This window comes from Aplosporella prunicola (assembly GCF_010093885.1).
Source record: "Aplosporella prunicola CBS 121167 unplaced genomic scaffold K452scaffold_59, whole genome shotgun sequence".
Classification (NCBI taxonomy): domain Eukaryota; kingdom Fungi; phylum Ascomycota; class Dothideomycetes; order Botryosphaeriales; family Aplosporellaceae; genus Aplosporella; species Aplosporella prunicola.
In genome coordinates this window covers 34,078-57,191 of record NW_022983587.1, presented here as the reverse complement: position 1 = coordinate 57,191, position 23,114 = coordinate 34,078, and the positions used below count along the sequence as shown (strand labels likewise).

The 23,114-nt window shown below is 53.6% G+C and overlaps 10 protein-coding genes across 10 annotated transcripts; 5 read left to right on the top strand and 5 right to left on the bottom strand.

Annotated features, from left to right (window-relative positions):
• Positions 1 to 344: 344 nt before the first annotated feature.
• Positions 345 to 1,406, top strand: K452DRAFT_238026 (uncharacterized protein; the record flags this gene model as incomplete). The annotated part of the gene is made up of 1 exon (XM_033537634.1): positions 345 to 1,406. One exon carries the CDS (start codon positions 345 to 347, stop codon positions 1,404 to 1,406), a length of 1,062 nt encoding a protein of 353 aa, XP_033391878.1.
• Positions 1,407 to 1,565: 159 nt separating this feature from the next.
• K452DRAFT_259565 (uncharacterized protein) lies at positions 1,566 to 2,792 on the bottom strand. Its single transcript, XM_033538500.1, has 4 exons — positions 2,235 to 2,792; positions 1,996 to 2,176; positions 1,824 to 1,940; positions 1,566 to 1,768 (listed from the first exon to the last, which is right to left on the bottom strand). The coding sequence occupies exons 1-4, from the start codon at positions 2,778 to 2,780 to the stop codon at positions 1,632 to 1,634; spliced, it is 981 nt and encodes a 326-aa protein (XP_033391877.1). The 5' UTR covers positions 2,781 to 2,792; the 3' UTR covers positions 1,566 to 1,631.
• A 121-nt stretch (positions 2,793 to 2,913) lies between these two features.
• K452DRAFT_362734 (uncharacterized protein) lies at positions 2,914 to 6,379 on the bottom strand. The gene is made up of 3 exons (XM_033546531.1): positions 6,023 to 6,379; positions 5,896 to 5,966; positions 2,914 to 5,842 (listed from the first exon to the last, which is right to left on the bottom strand). Exons 1-3 carry the CDS (start codon positions 6,124 to 6,126, stop codon positions 3,036 to 3,038), a joined length of 2,982 nt encoding a protein of 993 aa, XP_033391876.1. The 5' UTR covers positions 6,127 to 6,379; the 3' UTR covers positions 2,914 to 3,035.
• Positions 6,380 to 6,781: 402 nt separating this feature from the next.
• Positions 6,782 to 7,475, bottom strand: K452DRAFT_259563 (uncharacterized protein). Its single transcript, XM_033538499.1, has 2 exons — positions 7,084 to 7,475; positions 6,782 to 7,035 (listed from the first exon to the last, which is right to left on the bottom strand). The coding sequence occupies exons 1-2, from the start codon at positions 7,425 to 7,427 to the stop codon at positions 7,008 to 7,010; spliced, it is 372 nt and encodes a 123-aa protein (XP_033391875.1). The 5' UTR covers positions 7,428 to 7,475; the 3' UTR covers positions 6,782 to 7,007.
• Positions 7,476 to 10,327: 2,852 nt separating this feature from the next.
• K452DRAFT_313439 (uncharacterized protein) lies at positions 10,328 to 10,913 on the bottom strand (the record flags this gene model as incomplete). The annotated part of the gene is made up of 2 exons (XM_033543664.1): positions 10,328 to 10,431; positions 10,520 to 10,913. The coding sequence occupies 2 exons, from the start codon at positions 10,911 to 10,913 to the stop codon at positions 10,328 to 10,330; spliced, it is 498 nt and encodes a 165-aa protein (XP_033391874.1).
• A 1,035-nt stretch (positions 10,914 to 11,948) lies between these two features.
• K452DRAFT_322620 (uncharacterized protein) lies at positions 11,949 to 12,897 on the top strand (the record flags this gene model as incomplete). Its single annotated transcript, XM_033544529.1, has 2 exons — positions 11,949 to 12,354; positions 12,412 to 12,897. 2 exons carry the CDS (start codon positions 11,949 to 11,951, stop codon positions 12,834 to 12,836), a joined length of 831 nt encoding a protein of 276 aa, XP_033391873.1. The 3' UTR covers positions 12,837 to 12,897.
• A 694-nt stretch (positions 12,898 to 13,591) lies between these two features.
• Positions 13,592 to 14,401, top strand: K452DRAFT_344372 (uncharacterized protein; the record flags this gene model as incomplete). The annotated part of the gene is made up of 1 exon (XM_033545424.1): positions 13,592 to 14,401. The coding sequence occupies one exon, from the start codon at positions 13,592 to 13,594 to the stop codon at positions 14,399 to 14,401; it is 810 nt and encodes a 269-aa protein (XP_033391872.1).
• An 18-nt stretch (positions 14,402 to 14,419) lies between these two features.
• On the bottom strand, positions 14,420 to 17,440 carry K452DRAFT_322619 (uncharacterized protein). Its single transcript, XM_033544528.1, has 2 exons — positions 14,898 to 17,440; positions 14,420 to 14,810 (listed from the first exon to the last, which is right to left on the bottom strand). Exons 1-2 carry the CDS (start codon positions 17,295 to 17,297, stop codon positions 14,643 to 14,645), a joined length of 2,568 nt encoding a protein of 855 aa, XP_033391871.1. The 5' UTR covers positions 17,298 to 17,440; the 3' UTR covers positions 14,420 to 14,642.
• Positions 17,441 to 17,577: 137 nt separating this feature from the next.
• On the top strand, positions 17,578 to 20,338 carry K452DRAFT_322618 (uncharacterized protein). Its single transcript, XM_033544527.1, has 4 exons — positions 17,578 to 17,592; positions 17,643 to 18,305; positions 18,389 to 18,861; positions 18,927 to 20,338. The coding sequence occupies exons 2-4, from the start codon at positions 17,737 to 17,739 to the stop codon at positions 20,066 to 20,068; spliced, it is 2,184 nt and encodes a 727-aa protein (XP_033391870.1). The 5' UTR covers positions 17,578 to 17,592; positions 17,643 to 17,736; the 3' UTR covers positions 20,069 to 20,338.
• Positions 20,339 to 20,643: 305 nt separating this feature from the next.
• Positions 20,644 to 22,716, top strand: K452DRAFT_322617 (glycoside hydrolase family 47 protein). Its single transcript, XM_033544526.1, has 4 exons — positions 20,644 to 21,120; positions 21,172 to 21,388; positions 21,444 to 21,868; positions 21,919 to 22,716. Exons 1-4 carry the CDS (start codon positions 20,900 to 20,902, stop codon positions 22,598 to 22,600), a joined length of 1,545 nt encoding a protein of 514 aa, XP_033391869.1. The 5' UTR covers positions 20,644 to 20,899; the 3' UTR covers positions 22,601 to 22,716.
• The last annotated feature ends 398 nt before the right edge of the window (positions 22,717 to 23,114 follow it).

Sequence of the window (23,114 nt, the reverse complement as noted above, 5' to 3'; positions counted from 1 at the left end):
AGAAACGTGTTCTTTTAGATAGCAGCATATATACCTCTATAGGTAGCAGTAATCTAGGAGGACAAGCGGCGTCCAATTCCTCGCGCCTAGCTTCACACTTATTATATGATCGCGGTCACTGCGGATGTTGCGGGCATCGCGGATCTAACTAGCGTGGCGATCTCACGGGTACTGCGGAAGCAACGGAAATTGCGGGTCTTGCGGGGCTTGCGGGTCTTTGTTTCCTTAAGACTATATACGGGGTCTGCACTTTTTGTTCGCCTCCCTTTTGTCTTATACTTCCCTTTCGGTGCTTCCATCTATTCCAAACAGTTTGCTTATAAACCTGTGCAATTTGTTCAACTATGGCTGCGAGAACTCTTCTGAAGACATATCCATGGACTACATGGCCTCTAATTGTCAGTGCACCAATGCGCATCATGGCAGGACCTGAGCTTGCCCTTGCAGTGTCTTCTTCTGGTGGTTTGGGGTTCATTGGCCCGGGAGCAAAGCCGCAAGACATCCACAGCATTCTTGAAAGAACGAGAGAACTTCTTACGTCTCCGGCCCTCCCGCGTCTTCGAGCAAGCGACAGCAAGACACTGCCCATTGGCGTAGGTTTCCAGATCTGGGATGGCGATTCTAAAATCGCTGCCGCGGCTGTGAAAGACCATCGCCCTTGCGCCGCGTGGCTTTTCGCGCCTCGCGAGGGACAGCAAGAAATCGACGAGTGGATGCAACAAATCCGCAACGCGTCGCCGGGCACCCAAATTTGGATACAAGTTGGAACACTAGCCGAGGCCATCGATGCTTCAAAGAGCAAAGCTGCGCCTGACGTGTTGGTGATACAAGGAGCGGAAGCTGGTGGGCATGGCAGAGCATCCGACGGTCTGGGTATCAATGTGCTTTTTCCCGAAGTTGCGGACGCGCTGAAAGGCTCGAATATCACTCTTGCCGCTGCCGGTGGAATCGTGGATGGTAGAGGAGTGGCGTCGGTGTTGGGACTGGGTGCTGCCGCGGCAGTCATGGGAACGCGCTTTTTGGCATCCAGTGAAGCCGAAATCAGCAAGGGGTACCAGAACGAAATTCTTAGAGCGTCGGATGGAGCAAAAAGCACGACGAGGACCATGCTTTACAACCATCTCCGAGGAACGATGGGTTGGCCAGAGCAGTTCAGTCCGCGCACGTTGATCAACAAGAGCTTTGTGGATCATCAAGCCGGTGTGCCATTCGAAGAACTGAAAAGATTACATGACGAAGCTCAGAAATCCGGAGATAGTGGATGGGGACCTGATGGTCGGCTTGCTACATATGTGGGAGCTGGTGTTGGTCTTGTTAAGAATGTGGATGGTGCAGGGAATATCGTTCGAGAGGTACAGGAAGAAGCCAAGGGCATTTTCTGTTCGCTTTACAAAGCATCTCTGTAGCTATCTTTTATATCTCGGTACTCCACGGTTTTGAAGGTGACTCACCACTTTTCCAATCGTTATTTATAAGATATCTGCACCCATCTCACTATGACACTGTCACCATTCCACGAAAAGCTTGCACATGTTTTCGCAAGGAGAATAGATGTATTATTCAAGAGGACCATTTACAATCTCAAAACGAAATGTGCCACATTCATCAGCGAGTCACATGTATGAAGCGATTCAGTAGGAGAATTTCTGGCCCACAAGCTTCTCAGCCAACTCCCAGAGCCTGGCAGCACTGTCTTTATCGACGGCGTATGGTTCAAGCTCTTTTGGAGCCGCAAGCTGACAGTCGAATAGGTAGACGCCGTTATGGTCTAAAATGCGATAAGCAATCGAGTAAACAATAGGAGCGTGAAGTGCATGACGTACCATTGAGCTTGGGATCAAAAGCAGCAACAACATGGGTCGCTGCGCCCTGACCTATCGTCTTAAATTTCAAAGTGGTTTGCTCGCCTCTTTTCTCCCCGGTTTCCTTCGCGAAAGCCTCTACAATACTGGTTAGAACGTAGTCATTTCTTGCAAGATACCTTTTCAAACTTACCTAGGGCAGCGAAGTCTTCTGGGCGCATGTGTCGGCCTAAATTTGTTTGGATGATACCGGGATGGAGTGTAAAAGCCTTGACGCCTTTCGCGGCGAGCTTCTCCACCAATGAAGTATTGAAGAGGATGTTGGCCGTCTTTGATTGGCCGTACGCACGCCACTTTTCGTATACCTCACCTTTCTAGGCAGTGAGATTGACGTCAGCCAAGGCAATTGTTTCTGCGGGGAAGTGATTATACTTTGAAGTCCAAGTCGTCCCATCGAATATCGCTCAGTTGATGGCCGTCGCTGCTGACATTCACAACTCGTGGCCCCAGCTCCGACTGCAGCAACTTGGGCATGAGCAGGTTGGTGAAGAGGAAATGGCCGAGGAAGTTAGTGCCAAAGTGCATTTCGATGCCGTCGGCCGTCAACTGGTGAGGAACAGCCATGACGCCGGCATTGTTGACGAGGACGTCAAGGGGGCCAGGCCATGAGAGGACTTCCTCAGCGGCCTCACGCACCTTGGCCTGCGAGCTCAAGTCCAGCTCGACCGTGCGTGTTTCGACTCCAACATGGGCGTTGCTGATAGCAGTGGCTGTGTTCTTGGGGTTTCGCCCAGCGAGAATCAGCGTCTTTGGGTTGTGCGACGCGACGACGTCGAGGAAATGCGCGCCGATTCCTCCTTGAGTGACGCCAGTGACGAGGATGGTCTTGCCTGCGATAGAAGGAGCCAAGCTTGCTGCGACCTCCTCGGCCGAGGTATCGTAGCCAAAATTGGGGTTGGAGGTGATTGAAGTGGACATGATGGAGTTACTCTAAGAGAGCTGTGTAGACCATAGAGCAGCAGCTGCGATGGTGAATATATATAGCAATTATAAATCAAGAAAGTGAGGAGGTGATAAGGGCTGAAACATGGTTCTTGTGTGGCACAGTAGACAATCATAATACATCCAATTTGAGACTGATGCAGTGGTGCTGACAGTGGTTACTTCAATCAACCAATTAAAATTAACTCTTTCCACTAGCTATTTATCAAACCACGAGCTCGTCCGCATTACTCAATCAGTGTATGTCGCAAGAGCGGAGGTATCGGTTGTAGTAGGAGCATCAGTTGTGGTCGTCTCGGCGGTAGCGCAGCTGTCGAATGGAGTGACGGCGATATTGTCCAGCCAGTATTTGCCTGAAGTCATACCACCCCTGTAGCCAAGAGTATGACAAACGAAGTTGAGGGAAAGGGTGTCGGAGTCCGCAGTCGCAGTGAACGGCTCTGATGTGATCTGAATCCACTCGGCGGTATCGACAACGGTATCAGCCAAAACTGTTCCTGCTGATGACAGCGAGATCGAGGCACTACATGTAGAGGTGTCGGTCCCCTCGCGAAGGATCCACATGCTGAATGTGTACTGTACGCCAGTGGTAAGGGTAATATCCTGTGTAAGGTCACCGATCTCCGGAACAGTCGGTTGATTAAACAAGAGCTTAACGCCTACTTCCAATGAGTGGAGGTCGTCGTGAACGAAGCTATATGGTGACGCAGTGACAACAGCAGCGGTCTGGCCGTTGTCGTATGTGTAGTCAAGTGTCCAAGGAGAGGTGCCATCTTCGAAACCACCGTTCACGACAATGGGGCTAGCAGGGATAGTGGGAGAAATGCAAACAGAGCTTGTCGAAGTAGTCTGGACGGCGGCAGTAGAAGTAGAGTCGCTAGCCGAAGTGGTTTGCGGGACATCAGTAGAAGTGACATCTCCAGTCGAAGTGGTTTGTGCGTCGGTGGCAGTGGCCGAGACGTCAGTTGAACTAGCCGGTGCATCGATGTCAGTGGTGGAGGCGTCAGTCGAAGTAGGCGCAGTAGCGGAAGCATCTCCAGTAGCCGTAATAGCAGTAGAAGTCTCGTCCGAGGCAGTGCTAGTGACGGTAACGGGCGTGATGCTGATGTCGTCCACCCAGACATTTGCAGAGGTTATTCCGTCATCGACAAATGTCCAACAATTAACAGCAATGTTGAGAATATCCGATGAATACAAGTTCATGAAAACGGATGAAGTGAGGTGCATATAATCGCCTCCGGTGACAGTAGTCCATTCGATAAGAGGAGTGCGAATGCCCTGCAGAACTGCCCGGACCGAACACATTACGCGATCGGAGTCGACATTCTGGATGTACATGCTAAACTTGTACTGCGAGTCTGGTGTGATGTTGATGACTTGAATAAGGTTGTTTACAAATGCAGTGGGTGGAGCGTCGACCATCATTTGGAGGCAGTTACTGCCGCCATGGCAGTTATTTGATACGACACTATTTTCAGAAGTGATGGTCCACGGGTCCGCGTCTCCGGTCTCAAAATCACCGTTTACGACGAGAGTACCAGTAGGGCCGGAAGGAGCAGTAGTAGTAGCCTCAGTCGAAGTAGCGTCAGTGGAAGATGCCTCCGTGGAAGTAGTCTCGGCGGAAGAAGTCGCGGTCGTTGTGGGCACTTCAGTAGAGGTTGCAGCGTCAGATGAAGTCTCAGTTGAGGAAGTCGGGTCCGCAGTGGACGTAGTACCCTCCGACGAAGTTCCGGTCGAGATGGCCGGATCAGTAGAAGAAGTAGCCGTAGTAGCGATCTCGGCCAAAGAAGTTCCAGTCAATGTAGACACCTGAGTGGAGGTCGCATCGGTGGAAACATCAGTCGAAGTAGCAGAGTCCGTCCCGGTAGTGCTCTCAGTTGAACAAGATCCCGATGGAGTAGAAGACGAATCCAATGTCACCGTTGTAAACTCGGTACCAGAGACAGTGATAGTAGAAGCAGGGACTTCGACAGTGCTGGTAAGCGTCGTCGAAGGCAGTGTGATGGTAGTCAAGGTCGAAGAGCTAGGGACAGTGACAATGGAGGGAGATCCAGAGATGGTAACAACGGAAGGAGAACCGGAGTTAGTAACGACGGAAACTGGTGCGGTCAACGTGCTCGTCAGCGTCGTAGAGGCTAGCGTAATAGTGGTCAGAGACGTAGAGCCAGGGACAGTTACAATGGAAGGAGAACCAGAGATTGTTATGACCGAAGCAGGAATCTGAACGGTGCTCGTAAGAGTCGTGGAAGGCAGGGTAATGGTGGTCAAAGACGAAGAGCCAGGGACGGTGATGGCCGAAGGGGAACCGGAAACAGTGACGGCCGAAGGCGAGCCAGCGACAGCAAGAGTGGATGCAGACGCAGTAACTGTAACAATCGACGCCGGAACCTCAAGCGTGCTCGTCACAGTCGAGAACAGCGTCACCGTCTTCACGATCGTAGAGCCTGGGACTGTAACAACAGAGGGCGCCGCACCGCTAGTGATGGTGACAACTGACGGCGCAACCACCACCGCGCTGGTAGTAGTGCTGTAGGGCACCGTGACGGTAGTAAGGACAGTTGAGCCAGGAACCGTAACAACGGAAGTAGATCCCTGCACTGTGACAACAGACTGTGCGGGAGGGACAACGCCACCAGCGTTCAGTGACTGAGCGGCAGAGCCAGCAGCACCGGCAACGACAGACGCCGACGGAGCCGAAACGGCGGCAACAGCACCTGCAGCATCCGATCCCTGGGTCACAGGAGCACCCAGTGTGACCGTTTTCGTGATGGTTGCAGGCGCTGCCGCGGCGCCACCGCCCAAAGTGATAGTAACGGTGCTCTGCGCGGGCGCCGCCAACGTCACAGCTGGCAGCTGCTCCGCCGGAACGGTGATGATGCGGGGCTCACCAGACAGAGTCACGGTGAGAGGCTGTTGCTGGCCGGACTGAGACTGGGCCTGGGACACGGATTGAGCGGGGATAGTGACAACAGTGGGGGCGGCGGAGAGGGTGATGGTTTGCGTGGCGGGGAGGAGATGGATTGTTGATGTGGTGGTGCCTGTAGATATCATGAGCAGGGCATGAGGAGTGGGGTGCGGAGATGGTACACACGGATGTCAGTAACGGTGGCCGTGCGGGTTTGGACGATAGTCTGTGTCAGGGTCTGGGTGATGGCGCTGGCTCTACATTGCGGGGAACATTAATTCTTGTTTCTTGTTACTTGTGGAGAAAGACATACGGTGCCACAGGGCAACCACTGCGCTTGCCCAGGCCGGGGAAGCTGGGCAAGGCCGATGCAGCGGCGGCATAGAAGCCGAGAGCTGCGACGAGGGTGGGCTTCATGGTTGAGTGAGTGACGGGTTAGATGGAAAAGAATGGATATGCACCGTGAGATGCACGGAAAGACTGCCGCGACCTGGGAAAGGGGACATGGTTATGGATTAGTTTTATATTTTCGCTGGTTGAGGCTCAGCCGCACTTGGGGATATGAGTGTATCAGTCGACAGCTGAGTTTTAGCGTGTGGCTGTATTAGTTGATAGCTGAAATGGAGTGCATGTGCCTATCTTAGCTATAGCGCGTGCAAGATCGGCCCCGCCATCGTCTTGAAGAGTTGAAGTGGGGATGCGGAGTGTCCGAAGGATCGAGGTGGAAATAAGCTTGGCGGGACCGATTAAGGCCTAGACGTGTTAGCGCAGCTGAAAGGGGTCAAGTTCCGGGTAACTACTTCGTGAAGGTGAGCGACGATGCGCAAATCGACCTCGTCACTTTCCTCCCCAGCAAGTGCACCCTTTCCATCTTACAATCTGTACAAAATTAGATGGTTAGACAAGTCTGCAGTGCTGAGTGTACTAGAACACGAAAGCCAGGCGGTGGATGAGGTATGAAAGAAAAGTGAAGATAAAGGGTTTACCATTAAGGAATTTGTGCACGCAGCACAACAAAGCCTGCCAATATACGTGGAAAGCACTAGGGCCAGTAAGCAACTGAGGAAGATTTGGTTTTTATAGACGTGCTAAGTTACACTGCAGTAGCGTCTTTTGTCTCCCAATCATGTTACGGGACCGATTCCAACTCTGTAAAGAAGCGCTACACTTCCCGCAGCCTAGATAAACGAGTGTGGTCTTTCTCCTCACCCTCCAATTGGCACAAGTTGGTTTTAATATAATCATCGGTTTAACCGGTGTTTATATGACCGAAATCGCGTTTCCAGAGTGCTATTGCTCTAGCAGCCTCCCTTGTTCGGGTCCACACTACGACCATTAGACGACGTATATTGGTAAAGTTGCTGTTCGACTTACCGGTAGTGGAAGTTGCCTGCATCATATCTACTGCCCTTGTTGCAGTTGTTGATCTCCGCGGTGAACCTGTTAATGCAATCGTTCGTGTTCACTCTACTCTTGCTGCCCGATTGGTTCGTGAGAGAGAAGTTGACCCGTGTTCCTGAGCCTCCGTCCTTGCAAGTAGACACAACCTGGGAAGGTGCCAGCTCTTGGTTATGCCAACTGTTACAGATACCGCTGACGTAGCCCTTGGCCTTGTTCTTGTCGGCATAGGACTGTCCGGTTTTGAAACAGTAGGCTGAGGTGGTAGAAGAGAAGGCGAGGGCGACAACCGCAATGCTGGTGAAAGAGGGGAAGTGCATGTTGGATTCGTGGATTTGTCTGGTTGGTAATATTGTAAGGAGTTGATGAGATCTTGTTGCTGGCTTCTACAAGGACTTGCTCGACCTTTATTATATACTGAGGACTGGCCAACGATTAGTCAGGCTATGCCCACTTAGTTGGGTCTGAACAACAAGGTTTGTCATAACTCGCAAGCTGAACTACTTTCAGCTGGGAGCTAAATGAAGGACAGGTCGACGTCCCAAAGAAGAATGCAGCATACGAGGAATTTTTCCAGAAAACCTCTAACTTTTGCGGTTCCAACATCTTCTTACGTACAACAAACAACTTCCTAACAGCTTGGTTCATTTATATGAAGTAGATATACCTTCTCATTCAAAACTCAGACCGCGTTCTCATCTCGAGGAGAGCCATTATTGTAGCAGAGACATTCAGTTGTCATACATACAACCAGCATGTCCTGGTTGGTAATGTGTTAACTGTTGGCTGAATTTTGTAAGGATTCTGAAGTTGTTGTCTTTCTTTCTGTTCAACTCGCTTACCTCTTCCTCCAACATGTTACACAAGACCCAGCCACCTTGCCGATCATGTTGTTAGAATAGGATTAGCCTTACTGGTTGCTATAGATAAGTCACTAGCTTCCAAATGCGTACTGGTCTTTTGTTAGACATGAGATATTTATCCAATCCCATTCCATCAGTATCGGCCAAGGAAGATCCTGTTAACTTGCAGCTACACCCAGTCAGGCTTGCTTGATTGGCTGAATCCCTCGTTCTCATGATCTTCGGCTATTCACGGCTGTGCAGTGCCTACGTCACAGAATACGAATTCGATGCACGTTGGCGATAATGGCATACAGAAGCGAGCATGCGAGTGGTGTTGGCAGAGGACAGGACTGAATGAGAAAAAGCAATCGTTAAAACTGACGTGCATGGTTGGCATCTGGTGGCTGCTGACATCAGATGCGCCGACGCAAGGAAGCTTTAATAAAAGCAAAGGTGCATATGAAAACGATGTGTTGCACAGCCGGTTATGTTGGGTGATATTTATATTAGTTCTTTACTGGAAAGTCTTCAAAAGAAAATACAAGCAAAATTTGGCTCATAGTTGTTCACGGCCTTGGGGGCAAATGTACATGGAATAAACTGTCAGTGTCAGGTACCCGGCACGGCCCGCGAAGCCGGTGAATCATCCGACGGTGCCTAAAATCACCCCACTCCCCGTATTTATCTGCAGGGCTCCCCAGGCACCCGTACCACCATAATCCAACGTCTAATGCGGCAGTGCTTGCGAAGCTTGGCGAGGAGCTCGAATTTCCAACAGGTTAATTGCGTAATTCGCAATTCTAACCTAAAGTACTGTGAAAAGCACAACCACAATAAGAGAGGCAGATGTTAAAATCGGCAACTATATGGCGTTAGTTTAACAGCTTTCTACTCTCTCCTACACACAAATACATCCTTTGTCTTCGAAATCTGACATATATGACCCGCCCTTGGGCCCTTGGCACCATCTCGAGATCAGTGAATCCTGCCCCGGGCAGCGGGGATGCTGACAGGTGCAACCCAGATAGCACACCAGCTCCAGATGGACCCAGAACTACCGACTGAAATAAAGGCGGGAAGTAAATATATAAATTATTACTCTTTCGCCTTCAGGATATAGATCGCCACTACTTCAGATCCCTTAGTAAACTACTAACCTAATCATCCTATATCTTTATCGACTGTTCCAAAGATGCTCGTTTTCAAAGACCTTATCTTCGTTCCTCGTTGTCGCAGCCACCACTGTCGTCTCCGCTGGCCTCGTGGCTGAAAGCGTGCAGTTGCTACTGACAACTGCAAAATGCTCGGTAGTTGTTATAAGAATGGTCCGTATTACAATCATCTTACTTTCTAGTCCCTTCAAAACTCTCCCTTGTCCATATCTGACGAAGTCCTGTCTAACCACCGTCTATTTATGCTGTACACCGAAGTTTTCCGGTGCCTCGGAAATCATCGACACCTGTACCTAAGGCGAATACAACGGGTACCCATGTGGAAAATACAATAAGGAAAGCATACCGTTGGGCCTTGCAATAAGAATGGCTGTAACGGACTTTAGGAAAACTGTAGGAGTGGAAAATGCTAGGGGTGTACTTGCAAGTAAGGATGCTTCACGGCCATAAAGCGTTTGAGCTTAACATGCTATCAATCTTTAAAAGAAATTTCAAGTATCTATGCCGAAACCTGCCAGTCTTGTAATGAATCCCCTGTTGGTGATGCAAGCTTTACGTAGGGTGAAATAGAGTCGGCTGCTTATAATAACACGACTCCTTCATAGTATTAGTGGAAAAATACTGGCTCTGAGTTATAAGGGAAGGAGACACAGAAGAAAGTTCTTATCTATTTCAAATTTGCAATAGTGTTTGTTCAAACGGGCTATTTCATCCTCAGATACTCCTAGAACTTTTCCCTTCACCGTTAAGCGCGACCTACCGATCACCGAGATGGTAGGAACGGACACATGCAATCCCTACGGAATACACTTCGTCCAGCAATATACCTAAGCCTTCGGTATGAATGCGGAGATCTTAGCGCGTACACATATCATAAATATTCAAACTTGGATTTGTTCTTTTCCATACATGCATAATCATGGCATTGGGTGGTGTATCTCGCTTGACAATGACGAACATTGACCCTTTCTTGGAGAGGTAGCTGTAGGGAAGAACAAAACAACACGTTAAATATAAAAGCAAGTATTCTTAATAAAACAAAGCCAATTTCGCAAGTTTATAAGTTAGAATTTCAAATTGAAGAAGATACTAGCATACATGTAGAACCATTTCGGTAAAGACTGTAGAATGTGCAAACAGACCAAACGACCCGATCAGGAAATCCACGCTAAGCCCGTTATCTATTCCGACAACAACATCCCTTTAGCAGGGCACATAGTTGTTGGCTCCACCCTTGTGAACCATAAGGCCAACGTAAGAGTAGTCTTCCTTCATGACAACGGCGGCTGAGTGCCTGGCTTGGTGTCCTATAATGCATAAATTAGAAAAATGTTCCCAGAACCTCTTTAAAATGACGGAGGATAATAGTATATATAATTAAAATGGAGAACTTACCATCCCATACGCCACCAGGCCCCATAGGGTACTCGTACAACTGCTTCTTAATAGCAGGGAAAACCAGCGCGTCAGGGTTTTGCTTGGTCTTCAGGCTATTAGGTCCGGCTGAGGGACCTTTGTTGCCGAAGGTCTTGGGATAGGTGCTCCCTTGTCCGTTGCGGATGCCTCCCTGGTCTTGAGCCCTCCTGGCTTGTTGGAGCGCGTGTTCGATATCATCATGTGTGTAGTGTGTGCCAGCGCATGTGACGCCGCCAGCAGGAATCTGGGCTCTAGCGTGCAGGTGGTTGGCGAAGGAAACGTCTCCAGCAGCGGCCTCGGGATTGGCGATGGGGCTGGCGGCAGAGACAGCCACGAGACCGAGGAGAAAGGCGGACTTGAACGAGAAGAACATGTTGAGTTGTTGGTCTTGTAGAACAAGAGAGTGCTTTGTAAGGAAGGACTGAATGGAGGATGAAAGACTGTGTTGATTGCTTGTGATGAGTTCCTTAGAGCCTCTCGAGTCTATCTTATATACATGAAGACTCGTCTTGAGTATAAGTTCGTGGCCCCATCCGTGACCCCATAGCATATGCAGCGTTGGGGTCTGGAGTTCGAAGCGAATGTTGGAATTCGAATTTCGGATAGACGGATGTGCAGACAGAATCCTACGTCGTTACGGTCAAACGTCAAACACGAGACTATAAGACCTCAGTGAAAACAGTGCACTTGAAGATGTATAAAGATGGTAATAGATAGACCCTAGCCCGAGGAGGCCCCGTGGTCGATTGTCTCCGCTAAATTGGGGGCTATAGCCCCTATAGCCCCCAAATGCAGCGAGCATTGCCGAAGAGGGAATTTTCGACCCCACTTCGGGTAAAACCCCTATACAGTAGAGTCGGGCTAACGGGAATCTCCGAGGTAACGAAATCGGGGTATAACGAACGGATACGAAATCTCAGTTTTTTTTTTTATATAAGAAATTAACGAAATTACCTTACAGCGAATTTCGTAAGGATCCAGCTAGATTTGTTATAAAAAGAGTGCGGAAGTAGCGCAAGGTGGCCCGTGTAAGGGGATTAGACCATTTCTAGACATCTCTAGGTACGTAAGAGGATGGATGACCGGCGGCATCCGGTCAGATAACTACCCAATTAGGAAGTAGCACGGCTTTCTAAGCTAGTTTGTCAGCAAACTATAAGACGAATTCGCCTTATAACGAACGAAATCTCTAAAAAATTTGTTTCGTTATAAGCCGACTCTACTGTAGCCTCTAAATGCTGCGAGCATTGCCGAAAACGGACTTTTGGCCCCCACCCGAGGTGAAATGACGTTATTGATCACCGAATGGCTGTAGCCCTGCGCTTCTTTCTTTAAAAAGCGAAATTCCCTTTCCCACCAACCCTCCAACACCATCCCAACGGCCCGTCCTACGTGCACTCCTGCTACCATGCTCACTCCAGATGTTTCCCGCCGGAACCATGCCATCGAAGTCGCGGATCGAGTAAATATAGAAGAGTACAAGATCTTCAATGCATTCATTCAAGAAAACGACATCTCGGCCTCAGACACGGCGCAGAAAATCGTAAATCTCACCAAAGCTGCGCTCCAAGCCAACGAGCAAGATGAGCGGGTTCTCGGCTGGCAACTCGAGAGTACCGGGAACGGCTTCCTTGAAGCCGGCGTGCGCGCTTCGCCAGCCCAGCAGAAAAAACTCATCACTGTGCTCGAGGAGCTGCAAAAAACCACTTTGTCGGACCCTAAGACGGGCGAAGTCGTGCGCTATTGGGAAATGGAGGTGTGGGCTGATCTACCCATGATTGGATTCGCTTTCGGGAACGAGATGAACTCGTTCGGTAAGCCCAATTTCACCCATTCTCTCTCAGTGCCAGAAAAAAGCTAAAACATTTCAGATCCCAACGACACGACAAGCTGGCCCGACGACATCGCCCGTTGGGAGCCTCTCACCACCTTGGCGGCGCAGATTATGGCCGTCCCAGCCATCAAACTTGACTTTTTTAGGTGGACCTGGGCCCCGGCGGCACTCAGAGACGTGTTTAGGTCGTATGTTGAGCCGGGCCTGCCTACTGAGCTTGCCGTAAGGGCTGCTTGCTTGTGGTTTATATATGCGGGAGAAGTGCTGTGGGAACAGACACGTAAAGGGGAGTTTACCGTCCTTGAGGACGGCGAGGATGAGGTAAAGAAGAATCTTAAGCAGTGGAGTGACTGGAAGGAAAATTTACGGTCGCTGCGGGATTCTGCGACGGATGCCAGGACAAGGGAGTTGTTGGTGGAGGCGTTGACGGCGATGGAGAGGGCTGAGGAGAAGAAGGATTAGGGAAGAGATAGTGGTAAAGTCTTATGGTCGACGACTTAAAGAGTTGGTTCCTTATAATGACATGGAAATAAAGCAGAAAATAGTCTCCGATATCCAAAATGCAAAGCCAGCACTACGTAGTTAAGCCTTGACCTTCTGTCTTGCGAAATCTAGGCAGGTACCTACCTCCTAACATATTGCGTTAATACATCCAAGCGTCTTAAAATCCTAACGGATATAATGGAGACAGGGATGGTGAAGTTACTACGTAAATATAAAGGTATGGGCTAAGCAATTTCAGATAAACGCAAAAATATAATGGCGTTTGCTAACGTATCTTTTCACAAAGGTAGCAAATACAGTAGAAAGGAAATGTAGGACTTCGTCCCCATCCCTTAGTATTGGATGGCCTTATTCTCCATGATGCCTTTGCACCATGGACCTCCACGCAACCATAAGCTACTAAATAACAAATTAGTTCTTCGAAGTTACTTATATGTAGGCCCCGTGTGGCTATTTACTCTAAAGTTCAGACCGCAATCGATCCGCAGCCTAACGCACGGTGATACATACGCCTTTTTATTTTTCCTAGCATTGACAGTGACACTCCCCCACAGTTTGGCCCCCACCTGAACATGGTCCATGCATGAGGCCTAACTCAGAGGTCCAATATGACCAAGACACGTCGCCTAGGCAGTTAAACCACCAGGCTTAGCATATAAAGAAGAGATGACCGCAGCGTATTACAACTTGAACTACGAAACCAATTGACGACCATGGCAACACAAGCGCAAGTCTTAGCGGCCTTTGCCAAGGAGCCCATCGAAGATGCTCTCACAACTCTCACAACCTGCACCGATCCCCCAACGGACCGCCAACTAGCCGAAGTCGCGGTCGAAAACTCACGCGTCGATCTCATAGAGCACCTTCTAGGCAAAGGGAACCCCACATGGCTCTTCAACCGAAAAGACATTGTTCGAAAGCAATCGAAACCGATGATCGAGGCGCTAATAAGGGGCGGCTGGGACATCACCGAAAACTTGGGCGGCTACTGTGGTTGCCCACTTGCGCTTGCGATATTCCACCGCGCCCCAGTATCTTTCCTCGCCTGGCTGCTCGCGCGCGGCGCCGACCCCAATGGCGAGCCCGCTCTGGTGGACCATCACGGCTACCCTCTGCGTTTGGCTGCGATGCTGGACGACACTCCGCCCGAAACGAGGAAGCTGTTGCTCGACTACGGTGCCGATGTTAACTTTTCAAAAGCCCTTCACCAGGCCGTGAGGATTGGCCATTTCGACTTCGCCAGACTGCTTGTCGAAGAGTACGGGGCAGATGTCAATGCCGACGATTTCGATCCGGACTGGATCTGCCCTAATTCAACCTGGGAAAATGGTCAAGGCAGACCGTTACATTATGCAGCGAGGAATGGAGATTTTCATCTTGTTACGTACCTGCTAGAGAAGGGTGCCAGTATCGATCCAGAAGATCCTAATGGTTATACGCCTAGAATGTTAGCAGAGCTTGCAGGGCATAGTGAGGTACGGACTTTACTGGCTCAGCGGGAAGCGGGAAGCGGGAAGCATTAAACAACTAAAAAAAAGAAAGCCAGCAGTCGATTCGATATTGCGCCCAGCGCCTGGTATCTACCTTTACACCGTGAAAACCCAGCCATTACCGCACTGCGAGAGGGTGCGTTCATCCAATCCCATAACCATAGCCATAACCATTAATACCCGCGAGCGATAGCCGGTAGCAAAAAGATCCTACAACTGCAACGTCAGACTCCTCGCCCCCTTCTCCCCATCTAAAAGCCCAACACCGCCCCGTTCATCTCCTCTTCCCTCCCTTACCCGCCGAGTTCTCGTCGCTTTCGAGCGGGTTGCCAAACTCGTCCACCTTCAGCACTGCCCGACACTCCGGACAGTACCACTTGGCGCGGCGGCGCGGCATGCCCGTTATTCCGACGCAGGCGAGGTGGAACCACTCACGGGGGCACTGTCGCAACACCATGTTAGTGAGTTGTTTGTCATGACAAAAAGCAAAAGAGCCAGCGAAGGGAAATTGGAGGAAACAGAAACTTACCCCTTCATTCTCGCACGCAACCATGGTCCCATACGACACATCATCACAGAGGCAGTACCTTGCTTCATCGGGATCAATATCCTCGGCCACCTCATCCTGCATCGCCGTCGACGCCAGCGCATCAGCCTTCTCCTCACCCCCACTCCCGCTCCCATTCCCACCCCGTCCCGCGGCCTTTTTCTTCCCCGGTGCCGCCTTTCTCCGCCCTACAACGACCTTGCTCTTCCCGTCTTCATCTGCCGTCGGCACGCCCGGCGCCGGCCGTCTCCCTCCCCGCCGTCCCGACGCCCGCAGCGGAGCCCCCGCTGCCGGGGCCGACGTCACTGCCTTATGCTGCTGCTCCGCCGGCGAGGGCAAGCTCGAGTTGCTCGCGCGCCGCAGCTCCCGCAACTCGCGCATATCGCGCTTGACCGGCGGCTCTGCCGATGCGGCCTTTGCCGACGCGGCGCCATGGGACCGTGGACGAACTATCGAATCATGCGGCACGGTGGCAGGGTCCGTTGATGGCGCGGGCGTCGATCGCGGCTCCTCCGGGTGCGGCGTCGATGTCTTCGCGTTGGGCGCAACCGACGTGCGGCGTGAACGCGTGCCTGCTGCCGTAGTAGTGAGCGGGAGGCTCAGTTGGCGTGGTGGAGCTGGGAGTTGGGGTTGAGGTTGGGGTTGGGCTGGAGGTTGCGTTTGGATTGGCGACGGCGCGGGTGAGTGCGCACGAGAGGCGGCGGCGCTGGGCGCATTCGAGGAAACGGGACCTTCGGGCGCGAGCGGAACTTGAGAAGTGTTGCCTTCGTTGGCTGCATCGGGGGGGTCGGGCACATCGGGCGCAGCGGGCGCATCAGGCGCATCAAGCATTTCTTCGTCGTCGGGTTCTTCAAGTGGTGCCTCCTCTGCAGCCTCGACGTCATTCGGTGGCGATGCGGGCGGGTTGAGCTTGAGCTTCTTTGGGCCAGTCGATCTGGGGACTTCTTCCGGCGCCGGCGCCGGCGTCTCGGATGGCCTGCTCTCACTCGTCTGGGTGGCTTCGGACACGGATTCGCGCTTGCGCTTCCTCGCCGACCTGGGGACTGCGTCCTTCTTCTTGTCGACTGCGAAAGGCGTGATTGGTGGGCCATCGAAAAGACTTTTGATCTGCGCACCTGCTTCAGCCATTCTCCGAGTGGCGTCTTCGACCTCTTGGGCGTCGCGGGCCGCCTGCTCCCGGAGTGTTGCCTCCCGCTTCAACTTCTTCATCTCGTTCAGCTTCATTCCTCTGTTTATCAAGTTCTGCTCTTCCTTGCCCAGCGGCTTAAAGCTGGTCTCACCCGGATCCAGCACTTCCTTGTTTGGGTCCATGGGCGCTTCGTCGAGAAGCGGCTCTCCGTTGGCGTCAGCCTCTTCGCGTGCCTTTTTGTAGTTCTCCCATCCGCGTCCCTTGGCGGACAGCTCGCGACGAATCATGGTGTCGCTCGGCTGCCAGATTGCATTCTTCTTCATCGACTTGCGCAGCACCGCCATCTCGTATTCCGTCAGTTTGTGCCATGGTGCCCACTTGCTTCCAGGCTTAGCGTCTGGCGGTGGAGGGGTGAGTTGTGCGAGGGCGTTGCTTGTCGAAATTCCTGCGACCTGACTGTGAACATTCGTGCCCATAACCCCAGGTGGTCGGGGACCACGTGGCGCCTTTTGCGCCTTGGGCTTGAGCAGCTTCTTGTCCTTGGGGATCTTGACCCTGCCAGGCGCTTCGCCCTCGAGGTCGTCGCCAAAGTCTGAGAGCGTGGGAGAAGCTGGCATATCAAAGTCAGAACCGCTTGGTGCTGGAGACAAGCCACTCCCTGCAGGCATGACCTGGCCGGGCACGATGGCAGCCATGGCCCTGCGCTTCCGCTCGCGATGTTTCTGCACACGCGCCGTGGACGTGGTGCGAGGACGTGGTGTGTCGGGAACGTGCAACATTATCCGCGGAGTTCGCTCCGCCTCCTTACGCGCCCTAGTAGTCTGCGGCGAGACGGGAACTGGCGTGGGGTCGCGAGACGGCGGCTCCGGCAGGGCTTGAAGCTTCTTCCGTATGGTGATGAGTCTGTTGTTGTGTCGCTCCGTGTTCTCGTACAGGCGCACGGCCTCGGCGGAGGAGGACTCTCGAGCACGGCTGGCTTCATCGAGAGCAATGGAGATTTGCTTGCGCAAGTCTTCGGGGTCGGGGCGCTCGGCGGGAGCAAGAGAAGGAAGGGTGCCGTAGAGAGCTGTGAGTTGGTGGACCTTGGCGGTGGCCTCCAGGTACTTGGCGTCGAGCTTCTTGATCAGGGTCAGGGAGCGGGCCAAGTCGGAAGGGTAGAACTCGGTGTAATCGAGGAAATCTGTGACGGTAGCTTGAGCGTCGGGGTGGGCCTGGGGCTGGGCGGGCGCCATGTCAGGCAGTGCGTCTGCCATTGTGCATGCCTGCGCCGGAGCTCCTGGTCGATGCGTCGAGGGATGTCGCAGGTCAAAGTCGGACGGCAGTGCAGCTGCAGGCTACGCGACACGGAATATCTGGACAAGCAAAGGCGACAGGGTGTGATGGTGGCGAACGCGCGAGCGCAGGCGGGAAGTTGGAGAGCGAAGGTGGTTGGAGGTGGCCCGGGAAAACTCCGGCTCATCACCCCAGCATGTGACTGCGCGTCAAGGCGCCGATTGCTCGTGCATGCTCGCTTTGGCAACTGCAACATTGTGGGGAAGTTGGAGAGCAGCCAAGTGAGTTTCTATCGCCTTTTCTTCGCCCTTCACTCTGACCGTCCGGCCAGTTGCTCCCCCCTACGTCTCCGCGGGTCCCCGCCTCTGCACACACCTGCATCCTGCAGCAAACAATCATTCTTTTCCTTTCCCCGCTATCATGCCGCTTTCCAGGCTGCAGCGTTTCCAGGCCATGGTTCAAGACGACCTTGCTAAAATTGCTGAAGAAAACAAACAGGCAGAATCCCGCCGTGCACCCCCCAAGGCCTCTGAGCCCGATTCTGAACCTGAGCCCAAGCCCGGACCTAACACTGCCTGTGTTAGCTCTGCTAACACCAACACTTCTGTTAACACCTTCGGAACCACCCCCTTCACCCAAGACTGGGCCGATCAAGCTCCCGCTCAAGTCAATCCACAGCTTGACGAGCTGACCGTAACTCAGGACGGAGCTGACCAAGCTCCTGTTCAAGACACTGTCGACCCAACGGCTGAAGATCTTGTGCAACCGATTGACGAGCTGACTGTCGAAGCTGACTCCGAACCTGCCCCTTTGCATCCTCCTCAACCTTGCGAGCTTGAGATCGGAGACCGTGCAGCCTACGATCAGATCTTCGTTCCCATCTTGCCCTTCAGCAAATTCCCTTACAAGTTTCTCCACGGAGCTGACGGCGATCGCGTGGCCAAGAAGTTCTTTGACCAGGGCAAGTTCTGGAAACGTCATTGGGATCTGTAAGTCGTGGCATCTCCACCGTTTTTGTTTTGACCGGCTACCCTGAACAGTAAAAGAGACTGACCTCGCTGACCTTTCAAAGGTACTACGTCTGGCCACCGGAAGGAACCTCCAGCGACAAGCCACTCATCCTGATCACTCTTGACCAAGCTCGGACTTTGATTGTAGAGATTAACCTCACCTTCAAGTTTATCGACTTTCGCTTCACCGACTACCATTACAACGTCAGTCTCTTGTTCAACATTCCGGACCGCGCTCTCACACCTCGCTACCTCGGCCGGTCTACGTCAAAGGACGTGTATTCCACGATGGAACGTCGTATCCCGCCCCCTCATCACAAGTCGCGCAAGGATGAGAAGCTGCCGCCTGTCGATGAACGCACATTGGAGAACTTCAAGCTCAAGATCGAAGAGGCCCGGGAGCTGAACAAGGCCAGGAGCAAGGCTATCAAGGCGGACAAGAAGCAGAAGCGTATCGTCCTCCAGCGCGGATGGAACCATCAGCTCAAGCGCACTCAGCGTTACTTGGGTTTGAGGCAAGCTCTCACTGGAAACGGTAAGTTGACCATGCTCGTCCCACTGTCACTCATTGGCTATTTTCACGCTGACATACATTTTTAGAGCCTCCCGAGGACGAACTGTCCTCCTCTGACCAACCCTCGGCCGTTCGACCTGCCTCAAAATCTCCTCCGATCAACCCTGAAATGGCAGCACCTTTCACATTCGACAGCTCTGTCGTCTTCATCTGTGTCGACGTGGAAGCCTATGAGCTAGACAATAACAAGATCACTGAGGTTGGCATTGCGACGCTGGACACCATGGACCTCATTAACGTCCCACCCGGAACGGATGGCAAGAACTGGTTCGACAAGATCCGCGCGCGTCATTTCCGCATCGACGAATACAAGCACCTTAACAACTCCAAGCACGTCTCTGGATGCGCTGATCGTTTCGAGTTTGGCACCAGCGAATTTGTCCGCCTAGCTGATGCGCCAGCGGTCATCGCGTCCTGCTTCCGGCCACCCTTCTCCGCCGATCACCCTTTCGCCAGCGACGACAGGCGCAACATCATCTTCGTCGGGCACGATCCTGAGGCCGATATCCGCTTTCTCGCCAAGCTCGGCTACAACCCGCTGAACCTGTCCAACCTCCGCGAAGCCATTGACACTGCCAAGTTGCACAAGGCATGGCGGCGCGAACCGCAGTCTCGCTCCCTTGGCTCATGCCTGTACGATCTCGACTTCGCCGGCTGGAACCTTCACAACGGCGGAAATGACGCCGTCTACACGCTGCATGTTCTGTTGGGCATCTGCGTGCGCCAGGCCACGAAGCGGGGCACCGAAGTTGGGGAGGAAGAGCGCCAGCAGGTCTTGCAGCAGCGGATTGAGGAGGCTGTCGCGGATGCGGTGCAGAAGGTGAACGAAGAGCATGAGGGCTGGAGCAGCGATGAGGACGAAGACGGCGGCGCGCCGATCAAGGACTTTGCCGCGTTGCACCTGAATGGCGACAGTGGTGAAGGTGGCAGCAAGCGTGGAGGTGGAGGTCGCGGACGCGGTCGCGGCAAGGGCGGCAACAGCCCCGCTTTCATACCGTACCCGCCGCAGCGCGAGCAGAGCCCGTCGTTTACTACATCTCAGCGTGGAGGATCCAAGCGTGGCGGACGCGGTGGGCGTGGCGGACGCGGTGGGCGTGGCGGTGCCACTGGCAGTGGCGGTGGCAGAGCCCGCGAGCATCTTCCCGCTGATTGGTGGGCTGGGCCTTGAGCTAAGCTGCTGGAGGAATTTCTGGGCGGTGAAGGAATGTGCATGGCATGCGGGGATCGGGATTCGGTACAAGTGCATGGCGTGGACGGATGGGTTCTGGTACAGGTTCAGTCACGGCATTGGTCGGTTCATGAGGCAGGTATGGCGATGATGATGGCTTTCTCTCTCTCTCTTTGGGGCTCCTAGGTAGATAGGGCAATGGCTCGGCTCCAGACTGGACCGTACCGTATGGAATAGGGATAACGATAATGAGAAAATGTGGTTGGCGAAATGCGTAGATGATACGCTGGAGGTGGGGCCCGAGGCAGCCCGAGCCCGATGCTATAAACTGATCGAGTACTGGGTACGAACATGGGAAAAGCAACCTAGAGCCATCTTGGCGTACCGGCGGAGGGTTGTGGTACCGTTGTTGTTGTTGTTGTTATGCTCGCACGGTTCCTGACGGTCGATCGGTGCACCACCTTCCTGGCCGAGCCCGCATCCCCGCACTTGCGCGACCTCGCTGCATCTGCATCGTCTTTTTTTCCAATTTCCGTCTGCACCTCTGCCCTCACCGCCGCTGTCGTGACTTTATTCCCGCTGCTCGCGTGCGACGGCCATGGTGTGGCCATGCGCCAGCAGAGACACCACGAGCGCTGCTTGACCGGGGTGCGAGCTCGCGCGTGCCCCCGTCACCACCACCACCAGATGCGGCCGGCCAAGCCGGGGGCCCTTGGGCCTGCCGCTTCCCTGTCTTTATTTGTGCTTTTAAACGCGCCCTCTTTCCCTTTTTAAACCGCCTGTCGGCCTCGATTTTTGCTTGCTTCTTCTTTTCTCGTCGTCCCCGCCAGCATGCCGTCACTCGCTGCCTCGCTGCGCCTGCTCGCGGCCTGCCTCGTCGGCGCCTTCGCTTTCCCTCAGTACCGTCCGCGCGGGGACAACTCGACCGGCCCCGATCCGGTCAGGGCCGCTGCCGTCAAAGAGGCCTTTGACTTTGCCTGGAATGGCTACTACACCTACGCCTTTCCGCACGACGAGCTGCATCCTGTGTCGTGGGGCTATGGGGACTCGAGGTGAGCTCATGGCACACATCCTTTCACGGTAACAACAACTGACCACCGCAGGAACTCTTGGGGCGCGAGCGCCGTCGACGCCTTGAGCACGGCACTGATCATGAGGAACCGGGAGGTCGCGAACCAGATCCTCACGTACATCCCCACGATTGACTTCACGACGACCAACACGTCGGTCAGCCTGTTTGAGACGACGATCCGCTACCTCGGCGGCATGCTTTCCGCGTACGACCTGCTGACGGGCCCGCTGCGGGAACTCGCCGACAATGTTTGTGCACCTCTCGAGCTGATCACCTTCACGGCGGCCATTGACCATCTTGTAGCCTTCTGACGTCGACGCGCTGCTCTCGCAGGCGGTGGTGCTGGCCGACAGCCTCAAGTTCGCGTTCGACACGCCGTCGGGCGTGCCCGCCAACAACCTGAACTTTTACGACCAAAGTACGGACGGCAGCCCCACCAACGGCCTCGCGACCATCGGCACCCTCGTGCTCGAGTGGACCCATCTGTCGGACCTGACGGGCGACGACGAGTATGCCCGCCTCGCTCAGACGGCCGAGGCCTACCTGCTGAGACCGCAGCCGGCGTGGAACGAGCCGTGGCCGGGACTCGTGGGCACGAACGTCCGGCTCAGTGACGGCTTGTTCGTCGATGCGAGTGGCGGTTGGGTCGGCGGCGTCGACTCTTTCTACGAGTACCTCATCAAGATGTGGCTGTACGACACGGAGCGCTTCAGCGAATACAGGGACAGGTTTGTGTAGCTTTGCCTCTTTTAGAAGCTGTCACTGATGTCTGTGCCAGGTGGATCCTTGCCGTCGAGTCGACCATGGCTTACCTGACGTCGCACCCGTCGTCGCGCCCAGACTTGACCTTCGTGGCGCAGTACCAAAACCACAGCCTCATCCTCAGGAGCCAGCACCTCGCCTGCTTCGACGGCGGCAACTTTATCCTGGGCGGCGCCGCTCTCGGCGAGCAGTCCTACATCGACTACGGGCTGGAGCTGGTGGCGGGGTGCCGGGAGACCTACGCGGCGACGGCGACGGGCATCGGCCCGGAGCAGTTCTCATGGGACACGGCGGGGCTCAGCAACGCGTCGGCGGGCTTCTACGCCGAGCACGGCTTCTACCCCACGGACGCGTCGTACGACCTCCGCCCCGAGGTGCTCGAGTCGTTCTACCACGCGTGGCGGCACACGCGGGAGCCGCGCTACCGCGAGTGGGCGTGGGAGGCCTTCGTGGCGGTGAATGCGTCGGCACGCCGTGGCACGGGCTTCTCGGTCATTGACAATGTGAATGCGCCGGATGGCGGGTCGGCCACGGGCGATAATCAGGAGAGCTTCCTCTTTGCTGAGACGCTCAAGTATGCGTATTTGGCGTTTGCGGAGGAGGAGGAGTGGCAGGTTTGGGGCGGTGAGGGGGGAAGCAATGAGTGGGTTTATAATACGGAGGCGCATCCGTTTAGGGTTGCTGGGAAGGCGGTTTAGTGGGGTGGGATGGGGATGGGGGTGGGTGTTGGGTGTGGTGGTGGGAGTGGGTGATGGGGAGAGAAGGGTATTGGCGTAGTAGATTGATTGGTTGGTTGTTGGTTGAGTGGGTGGTTGGAAGGATGTCGCTTGGTGAGAGAAAGAGAGGGGCGAGACATTCTTAGACAATAAAGACAGACATTCATCTGCATGTGGCTGCTGGTATGGTTTCCCATCACCATCACGCATCACCTTAATCCAGCCCGGCACACGCGATCATGAGCATACGAGCCAAGAATCCATCCATCCATGCCATTATTGAGGCAGTGACGAGTAAAGAAAAGTAAGCTAAAGAAAGGTAAAGCGGCTTTATTCCTAGGGTAAGGTATCAGAAGTAAATAAGTGAATAGCAGTACGTACTAGGTAGGTACATAGGTTGGGTTTTACTTTAAGGTTAAGGCTTCGCCGGAACTGCTCACGTGCGTGCTGGGTCCTGGGCTAGGCTGGGTTGCGTTTGGGCTGTGGGATTTGCGCG